We start from the raw sequence: 25607 nt of genomic DNA, 5'->3' as shown, positions 1-25607 counted from the left end.
CACTCAGCAAAACCCAGCAAAAGGCCACCCTGGGGCTAATCCAGGAGCTGCACCAGCACCCAGGGCCACTCCAACCAAACCAGTCCCTCACAGCTCTTGGGGAGGCCATGCCCCTTCCTCCCCCAGCTCAGGCCAGGGGCCAGGGGCAGCGGGGCTGCAGGGAGCACACTTGGCTTCTCCTGCCCATCCCACAGCCCAGCTGGGGAGAGCTACAGCATTGCCGCCGGCACAGCCACACCTCTGTCCTATGGGAGTCACAGCTTGGCCTTACTGCAGGAAGAACCTCTCCCAGCAGCAGAGAATCACAGAATGGTTTGGGTTGGAAGGGACCTTTAAAGCTCATCTAGTCCAACCCCCTGCCATGGGCAGGGACATCTTCAACTAGATCAGGTTGCTCAGAGCCCCGTCCAACCTGACCTTGAATGTCTCCAGGGATGGAGCATGTACCACGTCTCTGGGCAACCTGTGCCACTGTCTCACCACCCTCATCATAAAAAATTTCTTCCTTACAGCTAGTCTGAATTTACCATCTTTTAGTTTAAAACCATTATGCCTTGTGCTATTGCAACAGGCCCTACTAAAATGTCTGTCTGTATCTTTAAGCCCCCTTTAAACAGTGGTTTGCTGTAGCACATTGCTGATATGCAATGTTATTCAACAGCAAGGTGAGGTTCTGCACTGTGTCAGGAGCTCAGTTGCTGATAGGCCTTGATAAAAAGAGTAATTGAGAACCAGAACATGCAGAAACTTCTTTTCTTCTGCTTACTGCAGAGTTTTTTCTTTCCCCATTATAATAAGATGGAAAGTGATTCCACATAACCGGGAAAAAGATTCCTTGGATGCCAGTAGAGGCGACGCAGTTGCCCTGGGTGAGGTGTTTAAAAGTTAGATACACAGGTCTGAAGGTGTCATTATAATCTATAAAGAGAAATAGGCTCAGGTGCTGCTTTGTTGCACTAAAATGTGCATGCTAGATAATCCTGACAAGCATGCTCTGTGGTACCTATTTCTACTGAGAAGCAACTATAACATGAGATGTTCAATCTCAGAGGTCTAGATTTTATATGTGTAAAATTAGATGACAGAAATCTTATCCCTAGATGTTCAGGAGTTGGTAGGGGTTACTCTGGAATCTGGGGTATACAAGATTTGACTGAGAGGACAAGGTTTTGATATCAAGAACTGACTGTAGTCCTTGAGCTAATGCTTGGAAATGTGTTGACTCATTCCTGCAAGTCCAAGAGTATAATAAATTGTTATTGTAAAAGAAATATTTTGTTCTGAGAGAAAGGTCTCAGTTTACCTATGGACCTGTTTGTTCTCTTGCATTGAAATAAAATGTGACATGAGATGGAGGCTTTCCCACGCACTAAGAAGACTACAGAGAGGTATTGTTGTTAGGCAACTACCTCAAAGCTTACGCAAAGAAATAAGTTAAACTCGCTTTTAAAATTTTCAGCAAACTTTTAATATTCACCCAAAACACATCTGCTATGGTGACATTTCTGAGCAGGCCAAGTTATTCTGAAAAGCTTTTCACATAGTCTCAAGTATAAATATTTTGATACAAAAAATAAAAATAAAAACCCCTCCAAACCCAACCCCTTGTGCTCACATTCAACCGTGTGCCATCGTGCCATGAATAAGCTTCTTCCCTCTACGCCTAGCCAGACTACAGCTGTAGGAGACAGGCAGCGTAAGATGCTTCCAGTCCACATTGCTTTTGTGTCTTGCCAGTGCTGGGAATCCAGGAACAGAAGAAGAGTCTGAAAGCTGTTGAGATGAACTTACTGGCTTTGAAGGTGCTTCGAGGCGTTGGACAAGGAAGGAGCTAGTGAGCTTCTGGTCAGCACAGTAACGAAGGCACTGCTTCCACCAGCAGCAGCTCCCGCAGCAGTTCCCCGTGTTTTGGGTGCTAATGATGTTTTGTAGCTTCAGTCGAGGACGTGGAGACCAGAGAGCTGAGGAGCAGGGGCACATCTCCTGGGGCTGGTGTTAACAGTACTGCCTTGCGTTATAACGAGCCACGGCGCTGGCTCCTTGCACATCTTCAGGACTTAACGCAGAACAGGTCTAGCTCAGGTGCTGGTTCACTGACACATTGTGAGACCGTTCACTGGCTAGGAAAGCTGAGCTTGTTTTCTTTCTATATTGCACAGCAGCTATGGATAAACCCGACTAGCAGCAGCATCCTATCCTATCTTGTCTGCAACGCACACTCAGAGATCATTACTATGTTTCACCTACTTACTGACAAATGCGTCATGCTTACAATAATAAGCTGATCAGCAGCTTTGATGTTTTACGCTCAGCATCCGAGTTGATTTTAAGTCACTTTGACTTTTAAATTAAATTATCTCATGCACAGAAACAAAAGATGCAGAAGAACACAGCAAGGATTCACAGAACTCGTAATCAAGTACTTATTAACACATATATATATATTAAGCTTTAAATCAAAAACAAATCTTTCCTTTTTTTTTTTTTTTTTTTTATATATGCACTCTATATAATGCAACAAACATTGGCGTGGTCCAGCTCTCAGTCACACACAGTGCTCTGCCCGTTATACAATGTCTGCTCTACTGTTATACTTCTTCCCTTTTAAACAAATGCAGGTAGACTAGACTCTTTAAAAAAATACAAGTTGGCCATAGCGCTGTGGCTGAGCTGCCCTCCGTTACAGGTGAAGGAGTTCTAGTTTTGTTACATGAGGAAGAAGGGAAAGAATACTGTTTTGGGATCTTAGATGATCTTGTTCTCCAGGGCTTCGATCCTTTTTGCCACAGCTTCCAGTGAGCAAGAGTTAAGGGGAAAAATGACAGTGCACACTAGTGATTCATTGCTCAAGTCCTCCCCTGACTTGCAGAACAGATAACGAATGGAGCTACCTTGCTGGGAGCAGGCAGCAGAGGAATGCTGTCATCATCCACTCTGGCATTTCCAGAACTGTTCAGGTTGATGAACTTTTATCGAAGGTAGAAATTGTTCATGCATGCACACGTTCTCACGTGCACCTATACATTTAATACGCAAGGAAGAGTAAAAAATGTGAGAATGATTGGAGTGTGTTTTGAGTGGTTGACGGAGAACTCCTGACCTTGAGCAGTATGGGTTGTGCGGAGAGTAGAGCAGAGTGCTTTTCTTAGAGTAATATAGTGTGTTGCAATTTTCTGCTCTTTTCATTAATTGCTTTTCATGATGTGCCTGGGAGCGGCAACACGCTGAGTGAGAACTACTGATTTACTCTGACCTTTTGCATAACACAAGTCGTGGATTTCACTCAATTTGAGTTAAAGAGTAGAAAAGATACTGTTCAACTGACATAACACAGCACAGAAATGTGTGAATAAATTAGAACAGTGCTTTTAAAATTATATTCTCAGTAATGAAACATCTCCCTAGCCCTGTGTGAGCTACCCCAAGGTTTCACTAATTCCTCTCCTCATGAGAAGTTTGAATCTTATTCACAACTTTTTTTTTCCTTGTTTGTCTTTCAACCGCTTATTCATGATCTTTGTGCAATATGGCAGGACCCAGCATGGCAGAACGCAGTCCCACAAACAGTTCTGACGGGATCCAGCTCACCTCACTGGAGAGGTCTGCAGCAAGCAGATATGTGAGAGTTAGTCTCCCAAAACTGAGTTTTAGCCAGCTGGGAGAATTTGGACCTGCCCATGACTATTGGACCTATCCATCTGAGTTTATCCAGACCACCAACTATATAGTCAGAGGTGGTTTGCTGTAGAAGACTCCCTTTCCCTCCAATGCTGTGGAGGAATTTGGGCAGCCATCTCGGATGTTTACATTATAGACATTTACTGTCTAAGAATCCCATCCGTGGAGCTTTAATGACTGAGTGAATCAGCTGCATGTGTTCACCAGTGGTTTTGTCTGCTCACAGTTCAGTGTTAGGCACTGCTGCCCTCAGCCCTTGCATTCTGGCCTTGCTTCACAAGCTTGCAGAGACAGAATCATCATCTCATGCTTCCACATGTGTCACACTGGCATCATTTAATCAGCTTTCTAAAAACTGGCCCAGATCTTGGTGCCTAAAGCTCACTGCTGTCTTGCAATGGTTTGACATACTCTACTTTGGCTCTATTGGTTTTGGTGCATTTGTTCTGTGTCAGACCAGTAGCTATTCACTTTGGTGGAGGGACTATTCTTGTTATACACATTCATAACCCAAATGCCTTGTTTCTCAGCTTCCTGAACACCTACCCAACTTCCTTCACCCACAAGTAGACTTTCCCCACGGGTCCCTCCAGAAAGCACAACCCAACCCACTGAGTTCTGAACAAAGACAGCTTCCGAAGGATATATTTCCGCTGCAATGAATTTATGAGGTCTTCTACTTTTGTCTGGAACTTCACAATAGATTTACATTCACATGGATCTTCCTCTGCAGATCAGAATATCAAGAAGAAGAATAAAGTGGCACAAAACAAGGATTAAATCAAAATCACTGAGACAAGTGAAATAAAGCAATTTTTTTTTTTTTTTTTTATCAGAAACTGGAAGGAAATGAAAATATCATTCCTTCTAATTATCTGACTGATCACTTCTGACTTTAACCTCTGACAACTAGAAAATCTCACATTTTCTTGTTATATGGGTCAGGCTCTGTGCAGAGTCTTTCCTGGATTTCCAGTTTCCTGACCCACTGAGCTCTACTACTGATGCTTAAAGTTTGCCCCCAAAATTTGAATCTAACTAAATACAGTGCTCAAAACAACCTCTGTCTTCCCAATACCATCACCATGGTGGTCCATACTCTTATTCTGTGAAATAAAAATTGGAGTAATTGTTTACCATCTGAGAGTCAAGACTTGTTAGAACTTTGCTTCAGTACTCCATTTCTTGAGCAGGAGAAGCAATGTGCATTAATCATTTTCCTAATCTATGTCAATAATGTACATATTTTCTTCAAGAAAAATTAACTTAAACTGGAATAGGATCAAAAAAGGGTATTGAGATGACTGGGAAAAGAAAGGAGATGTTTACAAGACCACACTAAATCAGCTCAACTGTCTAGCAAATGGAAGGAGTAAATAGGAGAAGGACTTCTTAAGGGAAAGGACATCACTTGCTCAAAACGACAACAGAATTAAACCAGCCATGAGTAAGCTAAAGCTGGATATTAAGAGTAGATTTCTAGCCATCTGTTGATAAATAGAAGCTGGCACTGGAAATCAAACAAATGGAAATATTTCCTTTCCTTTCCTTTTTTTTTTTTTTAAACTAAAATGTTACCATCTTTACCAAAATTGACTTTTTTGCAAACAAATACTTTTTCCAAAATTTATTTTTACTTTTTTTGAATGCTGAAGCCTAAATGTGTTTGCTTTCTCAAAGATATTTAAATACATTGGGGGTTTTCATATAGCTCCCATCATCTTGTTCTTGGATTGACTCCTACTTTTTAAAGTAGCATGGCAAAGAGACTCTCTGTCTTGCAAGCCTGTCTGCCAGGCTCTGCAGACACAGGACTGTGGAGGGTGTTGTCCCTCTCAGACTTCCCAGGAGGAAAAGAAGGTCCCATCTTTAGGATTCTGGAGAACAGGGCACTTGCCCGACATGACCCAGGACATCTGTAAAGATGCAAGGAACCAAATCAGATTTTCCTGAGGCAAGGTCCCTAACTTCCCAAGGACTTTTTCCCTCTAATATACACTCAAGGAGAAAAGCAGATGAGTCACCTACTGCTAACCCACTAATATTTACATGGATATCTTTTGATTTTGGCACAAATAACAATGTTAAAAATTGCAAAGAAAGGCAAAAAGGAGATTAACATTTGGCAATGTATATTATTTCACCCAGTTGATGCTGTAGGGCATCTCTGCATGCCATGAGAGCAGTGGAGAGCTCTGCATCATGTGGGGCCATGGGACACTCAAGAGCAGGTCTGCACACTCATGGGAAGTAGAGCTGAGCTTGGCAGAGCTCTCTTGGGAACTAAATGAGCCCCATCAGATCTGTGTGCAATGTATCTTGCTGGGAACTGGAAGGAAATATTTGCCTGGCAGGATGAAGGAGCCTGAGCACCTGGACTCCACAAGAGAGTGCCAGGTTCCTGATGAGTCTGGCAGTGCAGCTCTCAGAAGTGCTGCAAGGTATTCAATGTCTTAAATGAAGCCTGAGTGTTTGGGATTCACTATGATCTGCCTGATCAAGCAGATACATTTCAAAGGGCAAATATTTCATAGGAGGCATATGATTGCTTCAAAACAAGAATCTAAAATAACTATGGTAGTTCTTTTTTAAATAATTTTTAGACTCAAGTTATTTACGGGTCAACATTCCTTAAATTGTATGTTTTTCTTTGCCTCCTCTTGTCATGCCTGTCTCCCACTCAGTCCTCTCTCGGCCTTTGCTTCACTAGGCTATCCAAACCTGAGCAACTTAGCATTCATGCTGCCCAAATTTAGACACCTACAAGTCATGTAGAAGATACTAGATGCTTATTTCAACTTGAAATGTGTCACCCCTGAGGTGTCTGTTTGACTGTAGAAGCAGCCAATTGTTAGCGAGATTCAACTCAGATGTCCAGTTTTGTGATGATCAAATTAAGCCAAATAAATCAATCCTTAGCTTCTCTTTTAAGAGCATCTCTTCTTTCTTTATGTTACTTTTGGCTATTCTCAGGACCTGGTACATCCTGTATCCATAATTTATGAAGAGGAAGGTTGACAAAGGGAGAAAGGTGGAGAAAAAAGGAAGGAGAAGGCAGCCTGTGAGAGGGGGAGATGGCTGAGGTGTAGGGGTGGCTGTCATTCAGGTAACCACCCAAAATGTTGATATCTCATGGTCCTTCCACGTACTCTGCCAACTCAATGCACTGAGAACAGAGAGTTTTTTCTAACATCCATCTGAAGGGGCATTTTTGTCCTTCTGCTTCTAACCTTCAAATGCTGTGACTAAATCCCCCCTCTCCCCAATCCCCCACTCTCACCAATGCAGATTTTCATTTGTAGTTTCTTCCCAATCTTGCTGATGGTTCTGAAGTCGGCTGTGTAGAAGTAGTGCTCGGCTACTGGTTCTGAAGCAATTTCCCTCAGCTCATCCTCAACTGCGTTGCCAACTCCCACAGCAAACATCCTAAAGCCTGCGAGCAATGGGAACCTGTCAGTCGGAGAGCCACGGAGCATCATGCTGCTATGGTACCAACCCCCTGTCAGTTTGTACATCCTTGCTCACCTTCTGGACCCCCGGTCTCCACACGGCTCTGCAGATGTTAACTGGGAAAGGAACCCACTTACCCTCTACTTTTATAGACTTTTTTCAGCCAGGTCAACCAGGGTTCCAAAATATTTTTGCAAGCAAAGTCTTACTAGAATTATCCAGACAATGACCACTATCACCACAAGAACAATGTTTTGGAGATACAAGACAGGACAGACGGTCATAACACCCTGACAGGATCATGATCCAACTAGTATGGAAGCAATAATACAGCAAAAGGAAACTGGAAGTTTTCAAAATATCCTGCAGCCCCCATTAATCAGCCTATGTAGTGGCAAAATCCCCTGTGCCATGGAGACCTGTGGTTCAGCAAAACTGTAGCTAAATCTCTTTCAAAAATTGCAACTCATATAGTCTGTCAAGAGCAACCCATACTGTGAGTTAAGAACATGTCCAGGTACTGTGCTTCGCTGTGAAGAGAGTGATTGGCCACCTCTGGCTTAAACCTGTTACTATTGAACTGGACTGCAGTTTTCCCGTTGACTTGAACGTTTCCGAAATACTTATCTCTACTTGTCCATGTCTATGACAATGCGTTCCCTCCTCTCTTTTTGCCTGTCTTTCTTCCTCAGTATTTGTTTTTTTCAAAGTTCAACTCAAGGAACATGTTTGAAGTCTAGTTATAACCATTTTGTTATTTATCCCACTGAAATAACTTATGAAGAGATGCTGGAGATTTCTGTGTAGGGACAAGAGAGGAGGAAGAAACAAGGCATAAAGTTTTATCATCACAGAGGAATAAATTCTATAGATACAGTTTGTAAGGATCTTTTGTTTTATAAGAGCTGAACATCCCCATAACATGTCAGCTTGCTTTGTAAACATCAGCTTTTCATGAGCTTGTACCTGACCTTTATTATTATGTGTTAGCCCTTAGTCCCATCTAGTGGTCGAGACCGAAGCTAAAAGGAAGTAAAGGATTTAGCAATTCATGAGTTTATTCACTTGGGCTGCATCCATTTAACACAGAGATGTCAGGAGACTGGGAACTTGTTCAGCAGGTCAGCAAAGGGGCAGATCTCAAGATATTTATACTTCACAGTGTTTAGACACGTAAATATATCAATATGTAGCCACTGTGCACTTTTAATATTCCAGCAGAAGCTGAAGAAAATTTCTTATTAGTGTGTCTGACTGTTTCAACAGGGAGTCCATGGTTACTCCCTTAATCTGTGTTTCTTCTTTGTTTATTGTTTTATTTCTTCTTTTTCTTTTCCAGGCCTTAAGGCTGATACAGCCAAGCTGCACTTGGCCCTACAACTCCTGTTATTCTCCAAGGGGCTCTCTGGTGGTTGTCTTTTCCTCACCATGAGTGCCACTGATGCTGACCTGACTTTCATTACCACCATCAGACAAAGCCTCAACTTCTCCCTGCCGTTTCCTTCACATTTGTGTGAAGCATGCTAGACCAGTGTGCATCCCATACCAAGTGTGTGAAACTCCATCCTGCCCAGCAGAGAGACCTCCAGCAGTCTTAGATCAAAGACACAGAGGAGCTGTGGGAACAAAAACCAGCTGCTAGCAAACCAAGATTCATCTGAACCCCAGCCAGAGTTGCTCTAAGTTCTTTATAAGCGTGCAAGAATAGTCAGGCAACATCTCAAAAAAGTCACTCTGTGGTAACCTGTTTCTCCTAAGTAAGAGACATCTCCAGGGAAAGAGTCATACCTAGGTTGATACTAGATGTGGTACCTGGTCCAAGGGAGAAACAATTCAGTGAGAATTCAGGAGACCTACCTAAGTCTTTGGCTTTCTTAGCAGCATCAGTGATGTAATCTTGTGACCGCCCATCGGTGAAGACTATGCCCACCTTGGGGACCCCAGGCCTAGCTCCATTGATGATGGAAAAGGAACTGTCAATGAGGTATTTCAGAGCCTGGCCTGTCATTGTTCCTTTCTCCATGTAGGCCATTTTCTTGACTGCTGCTTTGATGTCCTTCTTGTTCTTGAACTGCCCCAGCGGAAACTCCTGTCTGACAGAACTGGAGTACTGAACAAGGCCAACTTGGGCCTGTTTGTCTGACACCTCCAGCGAGTCCACAATTTGGTTGATGAATTTCTTCACCAGCTCAAAGTTCTCAGGTCGCACACTCTTGGAGCCATCGATCAGGAAAACAAGATCCAGAGCAGATCCTGACCCACCACTGCAAGCTGAAGCAAAATATGAGAGGAGGGAAAAAAAGACAGCCACTAAGACCCCAATTAATTATGTAGAAAAATATAAACCTAGTGTTGTTTTGTTGCTAATGAAATAGGTTTAATCAATCAAAACTCAACAACAGTTCACACTAATGTTTTCAAAATGATTCTTGGTTATAAGTACATGGTTTCCTTTTCTGCCTTTTCTGAACAGGACATATCTACTCTGTCTCAATCCTACCCCCACCATACCACTGCAGATCACAGCTCAGCTCAGTGCAAATGAAAATCATTACATACCGCTACAGGTCTTCCCATCGCTGTTCAGCGTGAAACCCTCTTTACAAGCACATTTGTACGTTCCTGGGGTGCTGATACAGATCTGCTCACAGTCATGGTCTCCAGTGGCACACAGGTCTGACACCACTGTAAGCAAAGGTGCAGATTAAAATCAAAGGCCATGCCAAGGCTTCTCAACCCAGACCCTACGCAGCCCATGCACAAAGCGTTGTATTTGTCCCTTACACTCAGTGATAATTAAATCGACTCTGCAGCAAGACAAAGCAGAGGTCATTACTCTTGGATAGTGACTGAGATACAAGAGGCAAGGAGAAATCTTCCCATGTCTCCTGACTTCAAGGCACAGCCAGGACTGTCTCCATACTGAGGGCGAAAACCAGCTGTCTGTTGAGCATATCACAATATACTTCACTCTTCAAAGCTACTGGATGAGCTTTGGTTTCCAAGCTACCATCTGGGCTGGCCAATACCCATTTTTCCCATCTATGTAGTACAATTGTGATTAGTGAGTTCAGCCCCATGTACAGTTGTCTTTCCTGGATGGGATTCATGTGCAAACATACTTGGAATTCACTTCAGAGCTACCCTCGTCTGTGCAGCTTTCAGATTCCCTCTCTACAAACATTTCTGCCTGCTGATCTTAACCTGGATCTGACTCCTGAGATGCTGAGCAAACAGAAGCTGAATTGCAGCAGTCTGAGCCAGCAGCATTCAGTGACTGACAATGCTGTCACAGCTACAGCAATGATGATGGAAAACAAACTCGAAAGTAAACAGATCTGGTTGAAGCAAATTCATTTACAAATACCCAAGAAATCTGTGCAGAAAACTGAGCGTTGAGTTTTATCAAAATGATCGAAGGTGGCACAAAGTCTTTCAAAGTTAAGGGGCTTCTATTAATTATTCCAAGCCATTGGTGTTCTGCTCTGCCTGTATTTTGTACTTCTGGCCTTCCCAATTCATGCGTCTGCATATTGTGCCAACACTGGTAGATCTTTCCAGCATATATGTAGCTCATATCATTAGGAGTATTAGTAACCATGCAGATGGCAGTAACGTTGGGCTCTCAGGTTGAGTTCTCTGAAGCCCATGGAGATCTTATTAGTCTAACTAGCGACTGAATCACCGAGGGTCTCCCTTTTTCCCATGTGTTTGTTGAGCATTATGGGAAACAGCTTGGACAGTGCTGCACGGTTCTTCCTGCTGTCAGTACCCACAAACTGTGCTCTGCAATAGCAGGTGGTGTTTGGGTACATCTCCAAGGACAGTTTTGTGCAGCTGCTTGCATAACACGATAACAGCCCACTTGGCAGTTAATATGGTGCTATTCTCTGTTAGCTATAATAATCCTTAGCACAGCACTTCCCTTCGATGCATCTCTGAGGGTTTTTTACCACAGGGAGAACTTTGGAATCTGCACGTTATGAATTTGAAAAGCAAGGCACAGAAAGGATTTTTTTTGTCTTTATCTTTTTGAACAACACCAATGCCAAAACTTCAAAACACATTGTCTGGCCTCTCCCTCTCTGGCTGACTCCTGACTCTAGGGCAGCCAACACAAACTCTCACAAATATTCATGGCCTGGATTCCACCTTCTCAAATTTTGTCTATATCACTCCTTTAGTATGAAGTATTTGTTCCCCTCTTTCATGAGCTTCTGGTGCAATGACACCTGATTATAATACATGACTCACTTTATATTCAAAATTTTCCTCCTTCCTACAGAGAAGGAAATTTCCCTTGACAAAAAGCTGCTCACCCCCATCATTTTCAGCTTGAAAGTTGAATCATGAAATTTTACACCTCAAAGAAATTGGTACCAGAGAGTTTTACAGGTCCGTCTGTGTGTATATGTTTGCAATGCCTTGCCACAGGCACCGTGGTGTATCACACCTTTTAAAAAGTGTTGCCACACGTCTCTGCTTCGACAGGATAGGTGTGCGAAACCCCCAGGCCTCTCTTGCTGACACATAAAATGGGTATTTATAGACCACCTCCTACAGTCTTGTGGGTACGTTTGCAAGTAATAAAGCTTTCTCACTCCATTCACCAGTTCATGTAGGAGCGACTGTGTGTTTGTAGGATAGTCAGGCTCTTTTTATACGCTGCGCAGAAAGGCATTAGATACTGCACCAACCAGGAGAGTTTCCTGCCTCACAAAGCTTGCAAAAACAACAGCATAGCCAGGCAAAGGCAGTTTAGCCTCTATCAGGGAAATGAAAACGTCCCTTGCTTGACTGGGAATTCAGAAGACAATACTGGTGGGGAGAATTACAAGCCAGATTCTCAGATCTGCCCAGGTCGGCTTAAACATAAGGACAATGATTTTAGCTATGTAAAGATCATGTTTTCCAGGTTCTTTTTCAATGCCTCAAGGAGTATGTGGGTCGTGTTTACAAACTCTTCTGTGCCAATGAAGTCTGGAGACTAACTAAAATCTGAAATTTTCTAAGCAAAACCTGAAATTCTGAAAGGCAACTTCAAAGACCATCTGTTTTCCATACCACTTTGTGCTCCTGCAGACCCAAGTCCTTGGAACAAGGAAGCAGATGGATGAAGGGTGATCACACATAAAACTTCCACGTAAAAAGCTTGCTGGCAGCCACTCGCAGCTCTTGGCTAGGAACCCAGTGGTTGCGGCAAGGACTTACCACAGAAAGCTTCTTGAAACTTGTGGGTCAGCTTCTCTATAACACTGTAGCTCTCCACATAGTCCACATGATCATCCAGGGGCTCACTAGCAATTTGCCGCAGCGTGTGCATGTCCACCCGCCCAACCCCGATGGCAAAGATCTCGATGCCAGCTGCCCTGGCCCTTGCTGACACATCCTGCACTCCATCCTGGGGACGTCCGTCGGTCACAACGATCGCCACCTATGCAGAGGAGGGCAGAGGCAAGGCGTATGCTTGAATGGGTGTTAATATCACTGTTGCTTGTGGAACAGGCTGGGTTAGTAAAGAAGGTTTCACATTTCTAAAATTAAAGAAAAAGGAAATGCCTCCCCCTCTTCCCATTCCTCCTGAGATCACACAAGTCATTCTTTCATGTGCAGTTTGTTTCCTTCTGAGCTGGAAAAGGTCAAACTGCCAGGGACCTGACTGATTTAGTTAAGGGACAACTGATGCATCTTGCCCCTAAGGAAACCAAAGTAAAGGTTACGTTCTTCATACGCAAACTAATGCTCAAGCCAAACTCTAACTATCTTCGTGAACCCCCAGCTGCCACTAAGGAGAACTTTACCTCCGTATGGGACTCTAAAGAATCTCAGGTGATGTCATGGAAGCATCATGAGATGAAGACTCTTCCCCATTTTATAGATGGAGAAGCTGAAGCAGAGAGGGGAAGAGATCTGCCTAAGGCCACACTGTGTGTCAGTGCTTGCTATGATTTCTGATTCCCTGTCCCACAATAAATAGAACAAAATAAGTGGGCACTGGACTTCACCTTGGATTACATGGAGCCCTGAACCAGTGGAAAGCCTCCAAGAGCCCTGCTCTTGTTGCTAGTTTGTCCATTTTCCTCTATTTTTCTTCTGATCAGTGACATTGTCACAAAATCTTAATTTTTGTTCTTTGCTAATTCATCCGCTCCTGCCACTTTTCCTTACAACTGTTTTATTGTGACACCACTGTCAGCTCCAAAGCAACTGATTGGGATGTAATGCAGTATGGAGAAATATAATCAGCAGGAACAGGTGAGCTGCTAAGCAGAAAAAACCTCCACATTGCAGGCAAATACCCTCAGTAATATAGAAAGTAAAGAAACATCAAATGAAAAAGGCAGAAAAAAATCTGTCTGGCAGCAACAGTGAGTTTGAACGAGCTATCATCTGGTCATTAAGGCAGTATCTGCTATTCTCCTCTATGCCATATATGCTCTCCATCTTTCTGAAGATAAAATCAGACCCACCAGCTGCTCAGTTAGGACAGTGTGATGGCTTTTTTTCCTCTCGTAGAAAAATGTCATCTCAGGTAAGGTCAGGAGTAGGGTTCCCTGCCCCACACATCAAAGGGGTGCTGTCCATGCAGATGAAGTGTCTTCTTCCCCCTCTGCCCACCCTTCAGCTGAGGGATGGCTGAATGCTGCACTCAGCTGCCCCAGAGTAATATTGCGATACTAAAGTAATCTGATACCCCGTCAAGAGCTTTCCTTCTGTGCAAAATATGGGTGAACCAGGAAAAATGTAGAGCTTTTCAATCTAGTGCAGGTCTGTAAGTTCAGGTGTTTATTTGCACTTCCTAAGGGCTACAAAATTAAAAACTCCTAGTAACATCACAATTCTGTAACTAGCTGCTTCCAAGGGGGGAGGAAAAATAAATTCAAGTGTTTCTCTTCTGCTTGTTGCCAAAATAAGGGAAAGTGTCACCTGTGGCAGATGTCAGTGTGTGTTGTAAAGGGGAATGAACATGCCAATCAAAGATCAACCGAAAGGAGCACTGGGGTTGTTTCTGGCCCAGGAGCAGAGCCAGCCATGCAGTCGTGCTTTCTGCCAGGAGAGAGAGCCCGCGACTCAGCCGCTCAGCTCTGCTTTCTGCGTACACGCAGCAGCTCTGAGGTGGGGGCTGTCAATTAGAGCTTATCAAAAGCCACCCTGTCAGGAAACAAGATGCATTATCAAGCTGCTTCTGCAAGCCACGCCACCCTATGAACAGGTTTCTGTCAGTAGCTGTGTATCTTTCTCACAGGATGGAGATGTTGCACGTCCTCCTGGCATTTCTCAGTCTAAATAAAGTGGTTCTCCAAGTTTAATCAGTTCCTTTTGTCCTTCATGTCCAGGGTGGCATCTTTACATAGGCCTGAGCCCCAGATATGACCCAGGAGGTATCTGGTAGCAGCATCCACATCCGGATCTGATGGGCAAGATCTTCACAATGGATCTGTATGAAAATCTACTATAGAGCACTCAAAATTCATGTTGCTTCTGACCTGCTGTTGGAGAGAGCAAAACTTAGAGGCACAAAGAGTCCGGATCAGGCATCCAGAACTAATCAGTGAACCCATGGCTAAAATGAACATAACAGTGAGTCAGACCAAGCACCAACGAACCAGGGAGTCTGTCTGTGACTGTGACCAGGACCAGGTACTTACAGAAAGACTGTAAGAAATAGAACAAATATAAAGTCATCTTGTTATCGTATATAGTTATCTTGATAATCAGGAAATCCTGATTTTTTTCCTAGGATTCCCCCTCTAGACATTTTCCCTCCCTGCCAGCCTGAGACAGTGACTTTCAGCATGAAAAAAATTTTTTTTTTTTTTTTCCTAAACCTACCTCCAAATTATTTGCAGTCACAGGATCTCTGTAATTCTCTGTGTTGTGACCTTGTCTCATTTAGAAAGCTTAGAGTCCTTGTATGTGCCTTGTTTGGTAAAGAGCAAGATACAGGTTGGAAGAAAGAAGCAACTGCTACAGCCTGGAGAGGATGACACGGCTCTGCAGCAGAGGGCTTGTGCCCACCTCAGCGGGTGGCCTTGTGAGAAGAATTAAGAAAGGGTGAATGCTTTTGCTGTCTCAAATAACTGAACAGGATCTCCAGTTTTGCTCTAAGGAAACTCAGAAACTTTTGCTTTTCAAGGTCAAAACTTTTACTCATTTTAACCACTACCTTTCATTTTCCTGTGAATTCCTAACTTTCTGGATATAGAAATCCCCCATGTTCTCATGACACAATTTATTTTTGGTTAACTAAGACACCAGAGTATTCACAGGCATCCCTAGGTGTTCATATTTCAGGGTTGCCATGTGTAGGCAATCCAGCAGCTAATGAGGTAGCTATGTCTCATTATGCAGTGTATAACATGAATATTGTAACAGCACTGAAAGGGGAATTGGGCAGAAAGTTGAATAAGCCCTTGATTTTCTCAGCAATTTGACAATCTATTTGTTGTTCCTCCTAAAGAAAGATAAAAGTAATTGGGCACCCCTGTAGTTTTTCATAAAGGTATACACAGACTTTATTCTGAGCCTGTACAGAAACAAATAGTGTTTTTCCCTGTTCTGGGGTGACATTTGCTGCACAGAGCACAGCAAAACCTAATGATCTTGTGATGCTTTGACCAGTATCCCACATGGTTGACAATCACAGCACACAGTTTCACAAGGTCTTGCTGGACCTCTGTTGTGTGAAGGAGCAAGGACCGTGTCCAATGCTTCTGGAAGCTTCATCTCCCTAAATTACTGTGTGACCTATTTATCCTCCCAGGTAGATGATGGGACCATCCTGAGTAGCATGGGGGTCACAGAAGGGAAAAGTTTGCTGGACTTCAAGTCATCATGGGAAAAAGCAAAAAATAACCAGGGAACCAAGGAATGCAAATGGTTTTAGACTCCCAACTTGGAGGTATTCAAAAGCCATCTGGACATGGTCCTGGGAGGTCAGGTCTAGGTGGCCCCACTTGAGCAGGGGATGTTGGTCAATAGGACCTCCAGAGGTCCCTTCCACCCTCCACTTTTCTGTGATTCTATCTCTTTGACCAGATCCAAAGTGGAAGGAAAGAGGGAAAAGCCTGTAGTGATTTTTTTCCCTTCTTTTTTAATGCCTAAGATAAATCATGAAAAAGACCATTACTGTTATTCCACCTTTTTAGACATCCAGGAAACAAGGTTGCAGGGAGACAAAGCAACTTTAGAGTTCTTTGTACCATTGTCCACAGAAACATTGATGCTTTAGCCATGCTACTGCATCAAGCCACTAAATAAATTTGACTTTTTTTCAAGCATTCAGATATTTAATCTAAAGGCTTGTTTGGTGTGTTAGCGGGACATAGCAGCTCTTATGTGTATTGAGATGACAGAAAACCACAAGGACCGCAAGAGCATGTTGAGAGAGTTGTCTGGTAGCCCAGCTGCAGAGTAGACAAGAGCAGGAAAATAGTACACAAGGAAACGGGTTACTTAAATGGTGTGGAAGAGATTAGTTAGATAAGGATCCAGGCATTTTCATAGACAGCTCAGTGCAAATGTCTCTTCAATCTACAGTAGTGGTCAATGCTGCGTGTAAGGTGTCTGGCTTTATTAAGGAAAAAAACAGAGACTAATACTGAAAGTATTATAATAGTACTGTATAAATCAGGATTTGTTCCAGTCTTGACCTAAACATGGTCACCTTGTCTTTAAATAGACAATGAGTAATTAGATAAAGTCATGAGAAAATAAAGAAGTATGGTGAGATGTCTAAGGGTTGTGAATTAATTGGGTAGTGGTCTTAGAGGAAAGTGAATCTAAAAAGATCCCCTTATTTGTTCCATTTGAAAGGTAAATAATAGGAAAACCAATGAAATCAATGGGAGCTGCCTTTATGCAACAAGACAGGAAATCAGACCCCTCCTTCAGGATCCTTCGTTCATAACCCAGGTACCATTCTAGGTGCAATGACTGGCCATAGGTTTGCTGTTTCTCAATTTCCCCTACCTATTGGGTGAAGATGTCTGCCCAGCTCTGAGATCTGAGGACTCTGTGGGTGTTGCTGGAGCTGTGTCAGGGTTGTGCTCAGTGTGGGATCACTGGTGCCATGGAGGGTGTTGGAATTACTCTTCCAGCAATGAGCTCCTCATGTGGAAGACAGCAGATACATGGAACAGTCTTAACTCCCTTTGCTGTTCCTCTGCCACCCTCCTTTGCTCACAGGACAAGTGTTGGAAAGAGGAGAATGGCTTCAGCCACCTTGATGACCCTGACTGCAAGTAAATCTTCCGGGCTGATGAGGGCAGAGGGATGGAGCCTGAGGAAGAGCTCCACTCCCGTGACAACCTTGAGTTCTTAGGTCCCAAAGTCCACTTAATGGCAAATTAGCAACTGCCTGCAATTTCTGCGGATCTGCCTGATGACATGAGACACGGAAATGAATGCTGTGATCATTCCCCTAGTGAGAGCTGACCATCTCTGAGGAAAGGACCAGCATCCACCCTCTTCTTGACTGCTACCACATTTACTGTTACATAGTGGGCAGCTACTGCTGATACTGTAGGAGGCAGGACAAGCACATCTGAATCTCTCTCCTGCCTGGAGATTCTGGCACTTCTGGACATTGGAACAATAATTAATGAAGTGAGATGAGAAATAAGCTTTTTTGCAAGGGCATATTGGAAGTAGTGAGAAGTAAATGTCTTTTTTGCCTATCGATACTCAAGAACTGAAATGTTTCTGTGGTCTGGCATTCAAACTGTTGGGATTTTTTTGTGTTTTCTTTCTCATTAAACAATTTTTGCACTTCAATCACAGTAAAAATTTCTGAAAAAGCAGAAATAGATATTATCATCCAGATAATTTTTTTATTTTTGGTTTCAGTTCAGCTGTCTGCTTTTGTGCTAAACAACACCTAACAAAACCAAACACTGCCCGTTACTTTTTTCTTCTGCACCGGAAGGCCTGTGTGTGTCTATGGATGGTCCTGCTTAGAGGAGACCTGCAGCTCCCACTCTGCTCATGTTTTTCCACCATAGGGTGCTTTGGCCAGGCTGAGATGGCAGGAAGGCTCTGCTGGAAGCCTGTCACCTTCCCACCAGCTCCTCTGGAGTGGTTTCACTGGAGGAAACAGCTCTTTCCCATGCAGTATCTGAAACAGCTCTTCAGTGAAGTCATCCATGGAGAAACCGGGCAGCCCTGAGCTCTCTGAGAAATGAATCTTTTCCAAAGCCTTTTGAGAGCAGTGGGTCGCTGCTGCCTCTCCTGTGACCCTGCAGCAGACTTACTGCTGCTGGGAAAGTGGGGGAAAGCAAAAGGCACCTCGGCAGCAACAGACAGTTGCTTGAACCTCTAGAAAATAGCAGATTTGAGCTAAAGCCTGAATCCACACTTGATCTCTTTGAATTAGTTCAGTCAAATGAATGAGAACAATTAGTCTTGCACCTAAAGGATTTTAAAGCTCTTTACTAAAAAATAATAATAACAATACAGTATTAATAATGCCTTTCAGTTTTGCAATGATTTCTTTCAGTGAACCTCAAAGAATTTGACAAACAAACCCAGTGTTACTCCTTTTGAATAAAAACCATTGCATTTAGGTCTCAGAGTTTCCCTGCAAGAGCTGGGCTCTTAGATTTTGCACCAGGCGACTCCTAAGCTTGAGTGATGATGTGATCATGACGGCTCATCAGATGAGCTTCTCTTTCTGGAACTGATTGCCAATGAGACTTTGTGAAAGTTTCTTAGAGTGTGTTTTTCTCCTGTTATTACTCTTGGGTTTTTTCCTATTGCATCAAACCAGATTTAGGCTAAAATTTAGAGAATCTTCCCCACTGTGAACCCTGCAATAAAAGACCGTATGAGGATGGATTCATTCATATTTGCAAGCTGCTTATAGTTCAACATGGTGAGGGGGCACACAAGATCATCCTTGTAGGTGACAGCCTCACTTTTAGGGGTATCTTGTGAATTCCAGACCAGCAGAGCCTTCAGGTTGATGATTTTTGGAGTTGGCTGATATTTACTAGTGCCAATTTTTCACTTTTCAGGATCATTTTTGACTTGCCATCTCTGGGCATCTTTTCTGTGTTCTGCTCAGCCTTCTCTAGAGCATTCCTAGCAGCGAGAGAAATGGAAAGGGACTGATGTTCCAAAAATGTTGTAGTCAGGAGAAAAATCCCAGGCTTCCTCACTCCAACAGTTGGACTTTTATCCAGCTGGTGGAAAGCTCGAGATGCTTGCTAACACCTTTGCTTATTTTTCTGGTCCAGTCTCATAGCACAGAGCCAGTGGAGCTGGCATGGAACACAAAGGCCTAGGAAGTGTGTTCATGATGTTTACTTAAAGCATGTGTTGTCAAGAATATACATTCTCCACATGCTCAGAAGAGAGTTTTCCTGATGACAGTCACTGGGTTGAGGTTTGGTTTCATTCATGATCAAATCCAAAGGGGTGAACGAGGTATCTGGGGAATATTTTTTTAAAGGCTGATCTTCCTGGACAGGGAATATGGGTCAGGAGCAGCAATGCCCATTGCAACCACATGTAGAGTTAAGCTGACCTTATACCACAGCCTTAAATGCTAAATGCTCATTAAAGTTTGTGCACCTGAAGAGAATACCCAGAATGGAAAATATAGCTATTAGCCAGCCTCTGGAAGACTGGAAGAGCAGTGGAGGACATTGAAACAGCACTCTGCTTTACATCTGCAGCTGAAAGGGGCCACTTCAAAGGAAACTTTCAGAAGGTTGCCTCGTTTTTTACTATGGTGGATTCTGAAGCATCTTTATTACAATATTCTTGGCAAGATGAGCATTGTTAATCCTAGTATGTTCATGCCTAGCAAACCTGGCTGAGATCATCATCTCAGGGTGGTCTGTTGTTGCAGGCACACTGGAAGCAGGGAGCCATGTCGCAAAGGACAGATGCCCCAGGCAGAGAGGAGAGCTAGTGAAACTGGATTAAATTTACCCTGACAACTTCTGGCCAGCTCTGCCCGAAAGAAAGTTGAGCTTTGTTTTCAAGAAGAGTTGGGAGGTGGAAACCTGTCACCTTTGACAATTAACCCCCACTTGTCCCCACACAATCACAGCAGAGACAATCACCTTTCCTCCTTTTCCAATTATTCCAAACACTCCATGATGAGTCATAAGAAAGAAAGAGCTTTCAAGAAACAACTAATTTGCTTACCTTATTAAAATTGGGAGACCTCACCCTGGCCCCTTCTGAGTCGCTAAAAGCCCGGCTAATGGCAAACTGGATAGCCAGGCCAGTCATAGTCCCAGTGGAGAGCGGCTCTATCCTTCGGACCGCTTGCAGGAGCCCGGCTTTGGTTTGGTAGGTCTTGAGGGAGAACTCATTCTTGACGGCACTGGCATAATTGATCACACCCACCCGGGTGGAGTTGGGACCCACGTCCAGACCCTCGATCACCCGGGACATGAACACTTTGACTTTCTCAAACTCGTGTGGGCGCACGCTTCGAGAGCTGTCGATGACGAACACCAAGTCAGTGGGTTTGGTTCTACACAGGGTGCCTGGAAAGGATAAGGAGGGAGGAGAAAAATAAAAGAAAAAGAAAAGTGTCCTAGGAGGGAAAGACTGGTCTTGTTAAGGCAGCAGCTGAGGGTAGAGGACCTGCAGGCTTCAATCCTTTCTCTGCCTGTCTCAGAGAGGCCCAGTGAGACCACTTTAACCTAATATTTCTAAATGTTCTTTTTCCTTTCATAGGAAAGCATCTGTAAGAAAAGCACAGTTACTGGTTGACAACGTGTACTTCTGAGGAGTGAGCTGATGAGATACCAGCCCTGCACCTGTGGGAGCAGGTTACCCACTTGTCACCCCAGGCTATTGCTAATGTCTACATGATACTTAATTCACTTACGGCAGTGCAGAGGGAGGAACAAAGCTGTGAACTGAAGCCTGTGCATGCAATTCTGCACCAAACAAAGTCTCAGAAGGAGTTATTACATTTTGGACATGGATAAGCAATCCACGCAGATATTAATTAATGAGATTATATCTTCGTCATGCATGACCAGACGCGGGCGTGAAACTCAGCAGTTCAGATTCAGTTGTGAATCAAGATGCCCAGATTAACTATCCAACGTAACATGAACCAGTCGCATGTTTTTCAGCTAGTGGCACTAATAATGAAATACTGTTACGCAGCAAAGACCTGCGTTGTTTTATTTCTGTGAGCTGGTGAGGGAGAATACAATAGAGAGATGTAGAACCATGTAATTGATAGTTAATCTCTACAACCCCTTAGTAAGACATGAATATCCACTGTAGAAAGTAAATGGCATAAACAGGAAGCATTGGCAATGCAAAGAGCTCAGTGGTGGGGTTTTTTTTAAGTTCTCATTTTCATGCTGTTTTCCATCTTCATTTTCAACTGTGGGAAAACATAAAAAAGACTGATATTTTTTACGATTTTCTAAATGAATTGTCCCATTTTCCCCACCAGATCTATAGCATTCTGTTCTTTTAACTTTTTTCTATCATTTAGCCTGTCTCTGTAGGGGCATCAAGTGCTCTTAATATTTGATTTTCGCAGAGAGGGACCATATAGGTTATATCATAAAGGAGATTTCTGCGGACAGATTTTTAAATGTGAGCTTTTGGGCCAACAAATCTGTTCCAAATTATGACATAAATATTATAGCTAGTCCTCAGTGTGAAATCTAATGGAGCTTTCAGTCTTTCAGACAGATGAAAATAAATACCCTGTGATATATCCATAAAGAATATAATCAGGTTAGTTTCCTGAGAGACACTAATACTGAATCTGTTTTTGGCTCCCAGAAAGGTCTCTCCAAAAGATGCTGTGTGTAGAAGGGAAGCAGGCAGTGGTTACTTTGTCAGATGCTCTAGTTTCCACTGAAATGCAATATAACCTTTTCCCACACGGGTGACTTCACTTTGCCACCATAATTCATTGCAGAGGAAGGAAAAACTCAGTTGGCAGTCCATCTGCAGTACTGCAAATCCCTTTACCAGGGGTTGGTTATGCCCATTTTACAGGTGAGAAATGAAGGTACAGAGAAAGGCTCAAAGTCTTGCAATCAGTTCCTTCAGAAACAAAGCGCAAGTTCCCCTTTGCCACTGTAGCTAATGAATCACCTCTGTTTTTAGTGACAAACGAAGGAAGAAAAGTTATTTTTCTTCCCTAGGAACAGTTTGATCCAATAGAAGTTTTGAAGTATATTTTCTTTTTTGCATGGAAGCTCTGTGATTTTGCTGTAAATAACATTTTTAACCTCTTTTTACGAGAGTGAAGTATATTTCAGGGTAATGAAGAGAAAAGAGAAGATATCAGATGGCAGCTTTGGGATTTCAGCCTGTCTGGTCACAGCCACTGTGCACACATCAGGGTCTGCAGGACAGGCCTTGGTTACCTCCAGGAGGTGACAGTCAGGCATGCTTGCTCTGATTGACATCTTGACTCAGCATAGTTTATTTTAAAGTTGAGTTAAACCAGAAATAAAATCCTCCTCTATTTTTAAAAATGTCCACATTTGAAGTTATTCGGGAATAGCTGAACCTCATGCACTGATTTAGCAGAAAATATCTCTTTGGGCATCTTTGCCCTATTCATTAAAAAAACAGGAAACCTGCCTAGTAACTCAGAATTAAAAGGTGTTTATTTTAGAAATAGCGATTGCTCACAGTAGGGCTGAGTTGAATGACTGGTCTGTTTAGTTTCCTGACTTGGGCAGTGCTTAGCGGTTCTGCAGCAAAGATAACTCTCCTTTTCCAAATTGCTAAGGAGAAACAGGTCAGTATATCCGAAAACTCCCCTTCATAAGCAGCAGCTAACACTGCAGTTACTGTCATGCCTATTTTACAGTTGTCAATCTGCCCAGGTATATGCATTATGCATCGTCATAAGATCATTCAAACGTTTTTAAAACCCAGCAGTAATTTTTGCCTTGGCCACCTCTCCTGTGGTGAGTTCCCCAGGTTGGCTGGAGCCCCTGGCAGCATCCTGCCCTGGCAGAGGAGAGATGCTTCCTCACTACCAGACCCTTCAGCCCCTCCCCTTGTGTTCAGTACTTGCTGACACTAATTGCAGACTAGGAGTTAGAGACTGTGCAACCTAAAGAGCAGGCAGCTCATCTCCCATCTGGCTGCTCTACAGCCCACTTGGAAAGACAAACAGAGCAGGATTTTGCTCAAGGAACGGATGAAGTAAAACCTAGGAAAGGCCCATCCTCAGCAACGTGACCCAGACCTTCCTCCTCGGTGAGGTTAACCAGAACTTGGAGTGTCTGGCCAACTCCTTCTTGCACTCCCAGCAAAACCAGCCCTCTGCAGAGCTGCGAAGAGGAGAAGCAGTTCTGGGAGGCAGAGGAGAGCCCTTCTCCTGCCTGGGCCTCCTCCAGCCAAAAGCAGAGAGCCCTGAGGCTGCTGCTACACTGGGGGCCGGGGCTGACCTGATGACACCTTTGCTGTACCCCTGTACAGACCTCCCACTGTTCCTCTAAAGCAACGTAACAGGCAGACGCAAACACATCTCCAGGTTTTGCTGCCTTGGGAAAATATTTGAGAAAGCTCCTTTGCTTCCCTGATTGATGTTGGGTATTTCTTCTCCCTTCATCACCTTCCCAGTCCCAAAGCAGGCTGGTGGCAAGGAGGTAGAGGACCAACAGACACCATGCATCCCACCACTGAGCTCCCCACTTACCTCTCGGCTGCGGAGGTGCCCCGCAAACTCCATAGCTCTGGAGAAGAAGCAGCAAAGAGAGCAGCAAGGCAGAGAAAATCCTGTCCATGGCTGCGGAGGAGCCGGAGGCTGGATGCAGAGTGGCAAGCAAGAGCCTTGGCCCAGAGGTATTAACCTGCCCTTTCTCGGGGAGGCATGGGGCCAGCCCCTGACACGTGTGAAGTGCCGGGGGGGGCACCAAGGGGAGAGGGACAAGCAAGAAGGACTAGGAGAAAATATTGCATGAAGGTGGGGAGGGAGGAGGATGTCCAGCCCTGCCGGCCCCCATCCCCTCCACAATGGCTTCATTGCTCAGTGAAGGGATGGGAAGCTATAAAGAGACCCGCAACGGCATGGTATGTGGGGAATCTGGGACTGTAACAGTGGGACCAGTGAAACCAGCCCTGGGGAACTGGGGTTAACCTGTCAATCACCAGCTCCCGTCTGCAAATCCTGGCCTTTGCCACGGTAAAGCAAACGGTCTGCGGTGTGTCAGGCGTGTGTCCTTCCTTCAGCAAAGCCCAGGGAGGGGGAGGTGGTGGGAGGGGGGGACTGGAACAGCGTCACACAAATCATCTCTCAGTTCCCATGTTTGCCAAGTGCAGGGCTAGAAGCCAGCCTGTGGGATCAGGGGGCTTCTCTGCCTTGGCTTCATTTGCAGGCAAATTCGCAGTTGCAGGAGGAGGGGAGAGGAAGAGGAGAGCAAGGCTTGGGGAGACATGGGTGAAAGCGTAGGATGCAGAACAAATTCCTGCAGGAAACAGTTACTTCTCTGTGAGGCTGTGCCCCCCGTGCAGGACAGCAGGGAGGGAAAGAAAGAACTCAGTAGCCTAAACTAGATAAATAGACAAGAAACTCAGGATAGACAGACAGATTAGAAGTTTGATTTATTTTTTAGAGCGTAGCATTCAGGTCTGTACACACAAGGGAGATACAGCTTCTGCCACAAAAAGCCAATAATCTAAATCAACAAATAAGACTGATGATGCTGCAAGTGAGCAGAAATCCAATGTTTTCTTTATGGAAGAGCAGCAGGGAGATTTGGTACCAGAGTAAGATGAATTTAATGATGGGTTCATCACAAAGCAGTGCATCTATTTTCTTTTTTTTTTTTTTAACTACTGTATTACACTATTGTCAGTTGATTAAAGCCCTTCTCCTCTGATGGATTAGTCTTTGCTCACCTTTCCAGCCGCACCCCCTGGAAGCACTCATCCATTTAATCTGCATTGTGTTAGTGCAGTGCCATGGCAAACTACCTGTAATTCAAAGCCCAGTTGCTCTTCCCTTATCCAGAGTCACTCTTTACTCCAAAAGTGATGCAAGAGAGACCAAGAGCTCCCGTGGAGAAAGGGTCTTTGATTAGGAAAAAAAGGACCTGTCCTTAGTGAAGTTTCCAGGTTATTCTTGACTCTTTCAACATTAAAAGTGTTAATTAAAATATTAAGAGATGGTTATGTTCTCATGCAAAATCAGCATGGATTTGTCCCACTGCTATCTTCCCAGCTACACACCATCAATCACAGACTTTCCACTATCTCTGGAGCTAGCTGGAAATTTTTAGCCAGAAAGATCAAATGCTTCAGATGAGCTTTTTTTTGCTCCCATTTCACCTCCTTCTGTCATTGAAGCCCTTTTCCAAGCTCCGTGGCATCTTATTTGGTTTGCTTGTTATTTCAGAGCCCCTGGGATTAAAAGGGCTACCATGCAGGATTGAAAATTGCAGATAATGATGATGGAGTAGTACAGAAAACACATGCAGACCTTCACGCATACATCTACATGCACAGAGAGCCCAGTATAAAAA

General features: G+C 43.8%; 1 protein-coding gene across 1 annotated transcript; it reads right to left on the bottom strand.

The window, feature by feature from the left end:
- Positions 1–2745: 2745 nt before the first annotated feature.
- MATN1 (matrilin 1) lies at positions 2746–23870 on the bottom strand. The gene is made up of 8 exons (XM_074894318.1): positions 23783–23870; positions 20284–20630; positions 12340–12562; positions 9688–9813; positions 8986–9399; positions 6959–7111; positions 4325–4405; positions 2746–2795 (listed from the first exon to the last, which is right to left on the bottom strand). The coding sequence occupies exons 1-8, from the start codon at positions 23868–23870 to the stop codon at positions 2746–2748; spliced, it is 1482 nt and encodes a 493-aa protein (XP_074750419.1).
- Positions 23871–25607: the final 1737 nt, after the last annotated feature.

Source organism: Strix uralensis, chromosome 25 (genome assembly GCF_047716275.1).
Source record: "Strix uralensis isolate ZFMK-TIS-50842 chromosome 25, bStrUra1, whole genome shotgun sequence".
NCBI lineage: Eukaryota > Metazoa > Chordata > Aves > Strigiformes > Strigidae > Strix > Strix uralensis.
This window is presented reverse-complemented; position numbering and strand designations above follow the sequence as displayed.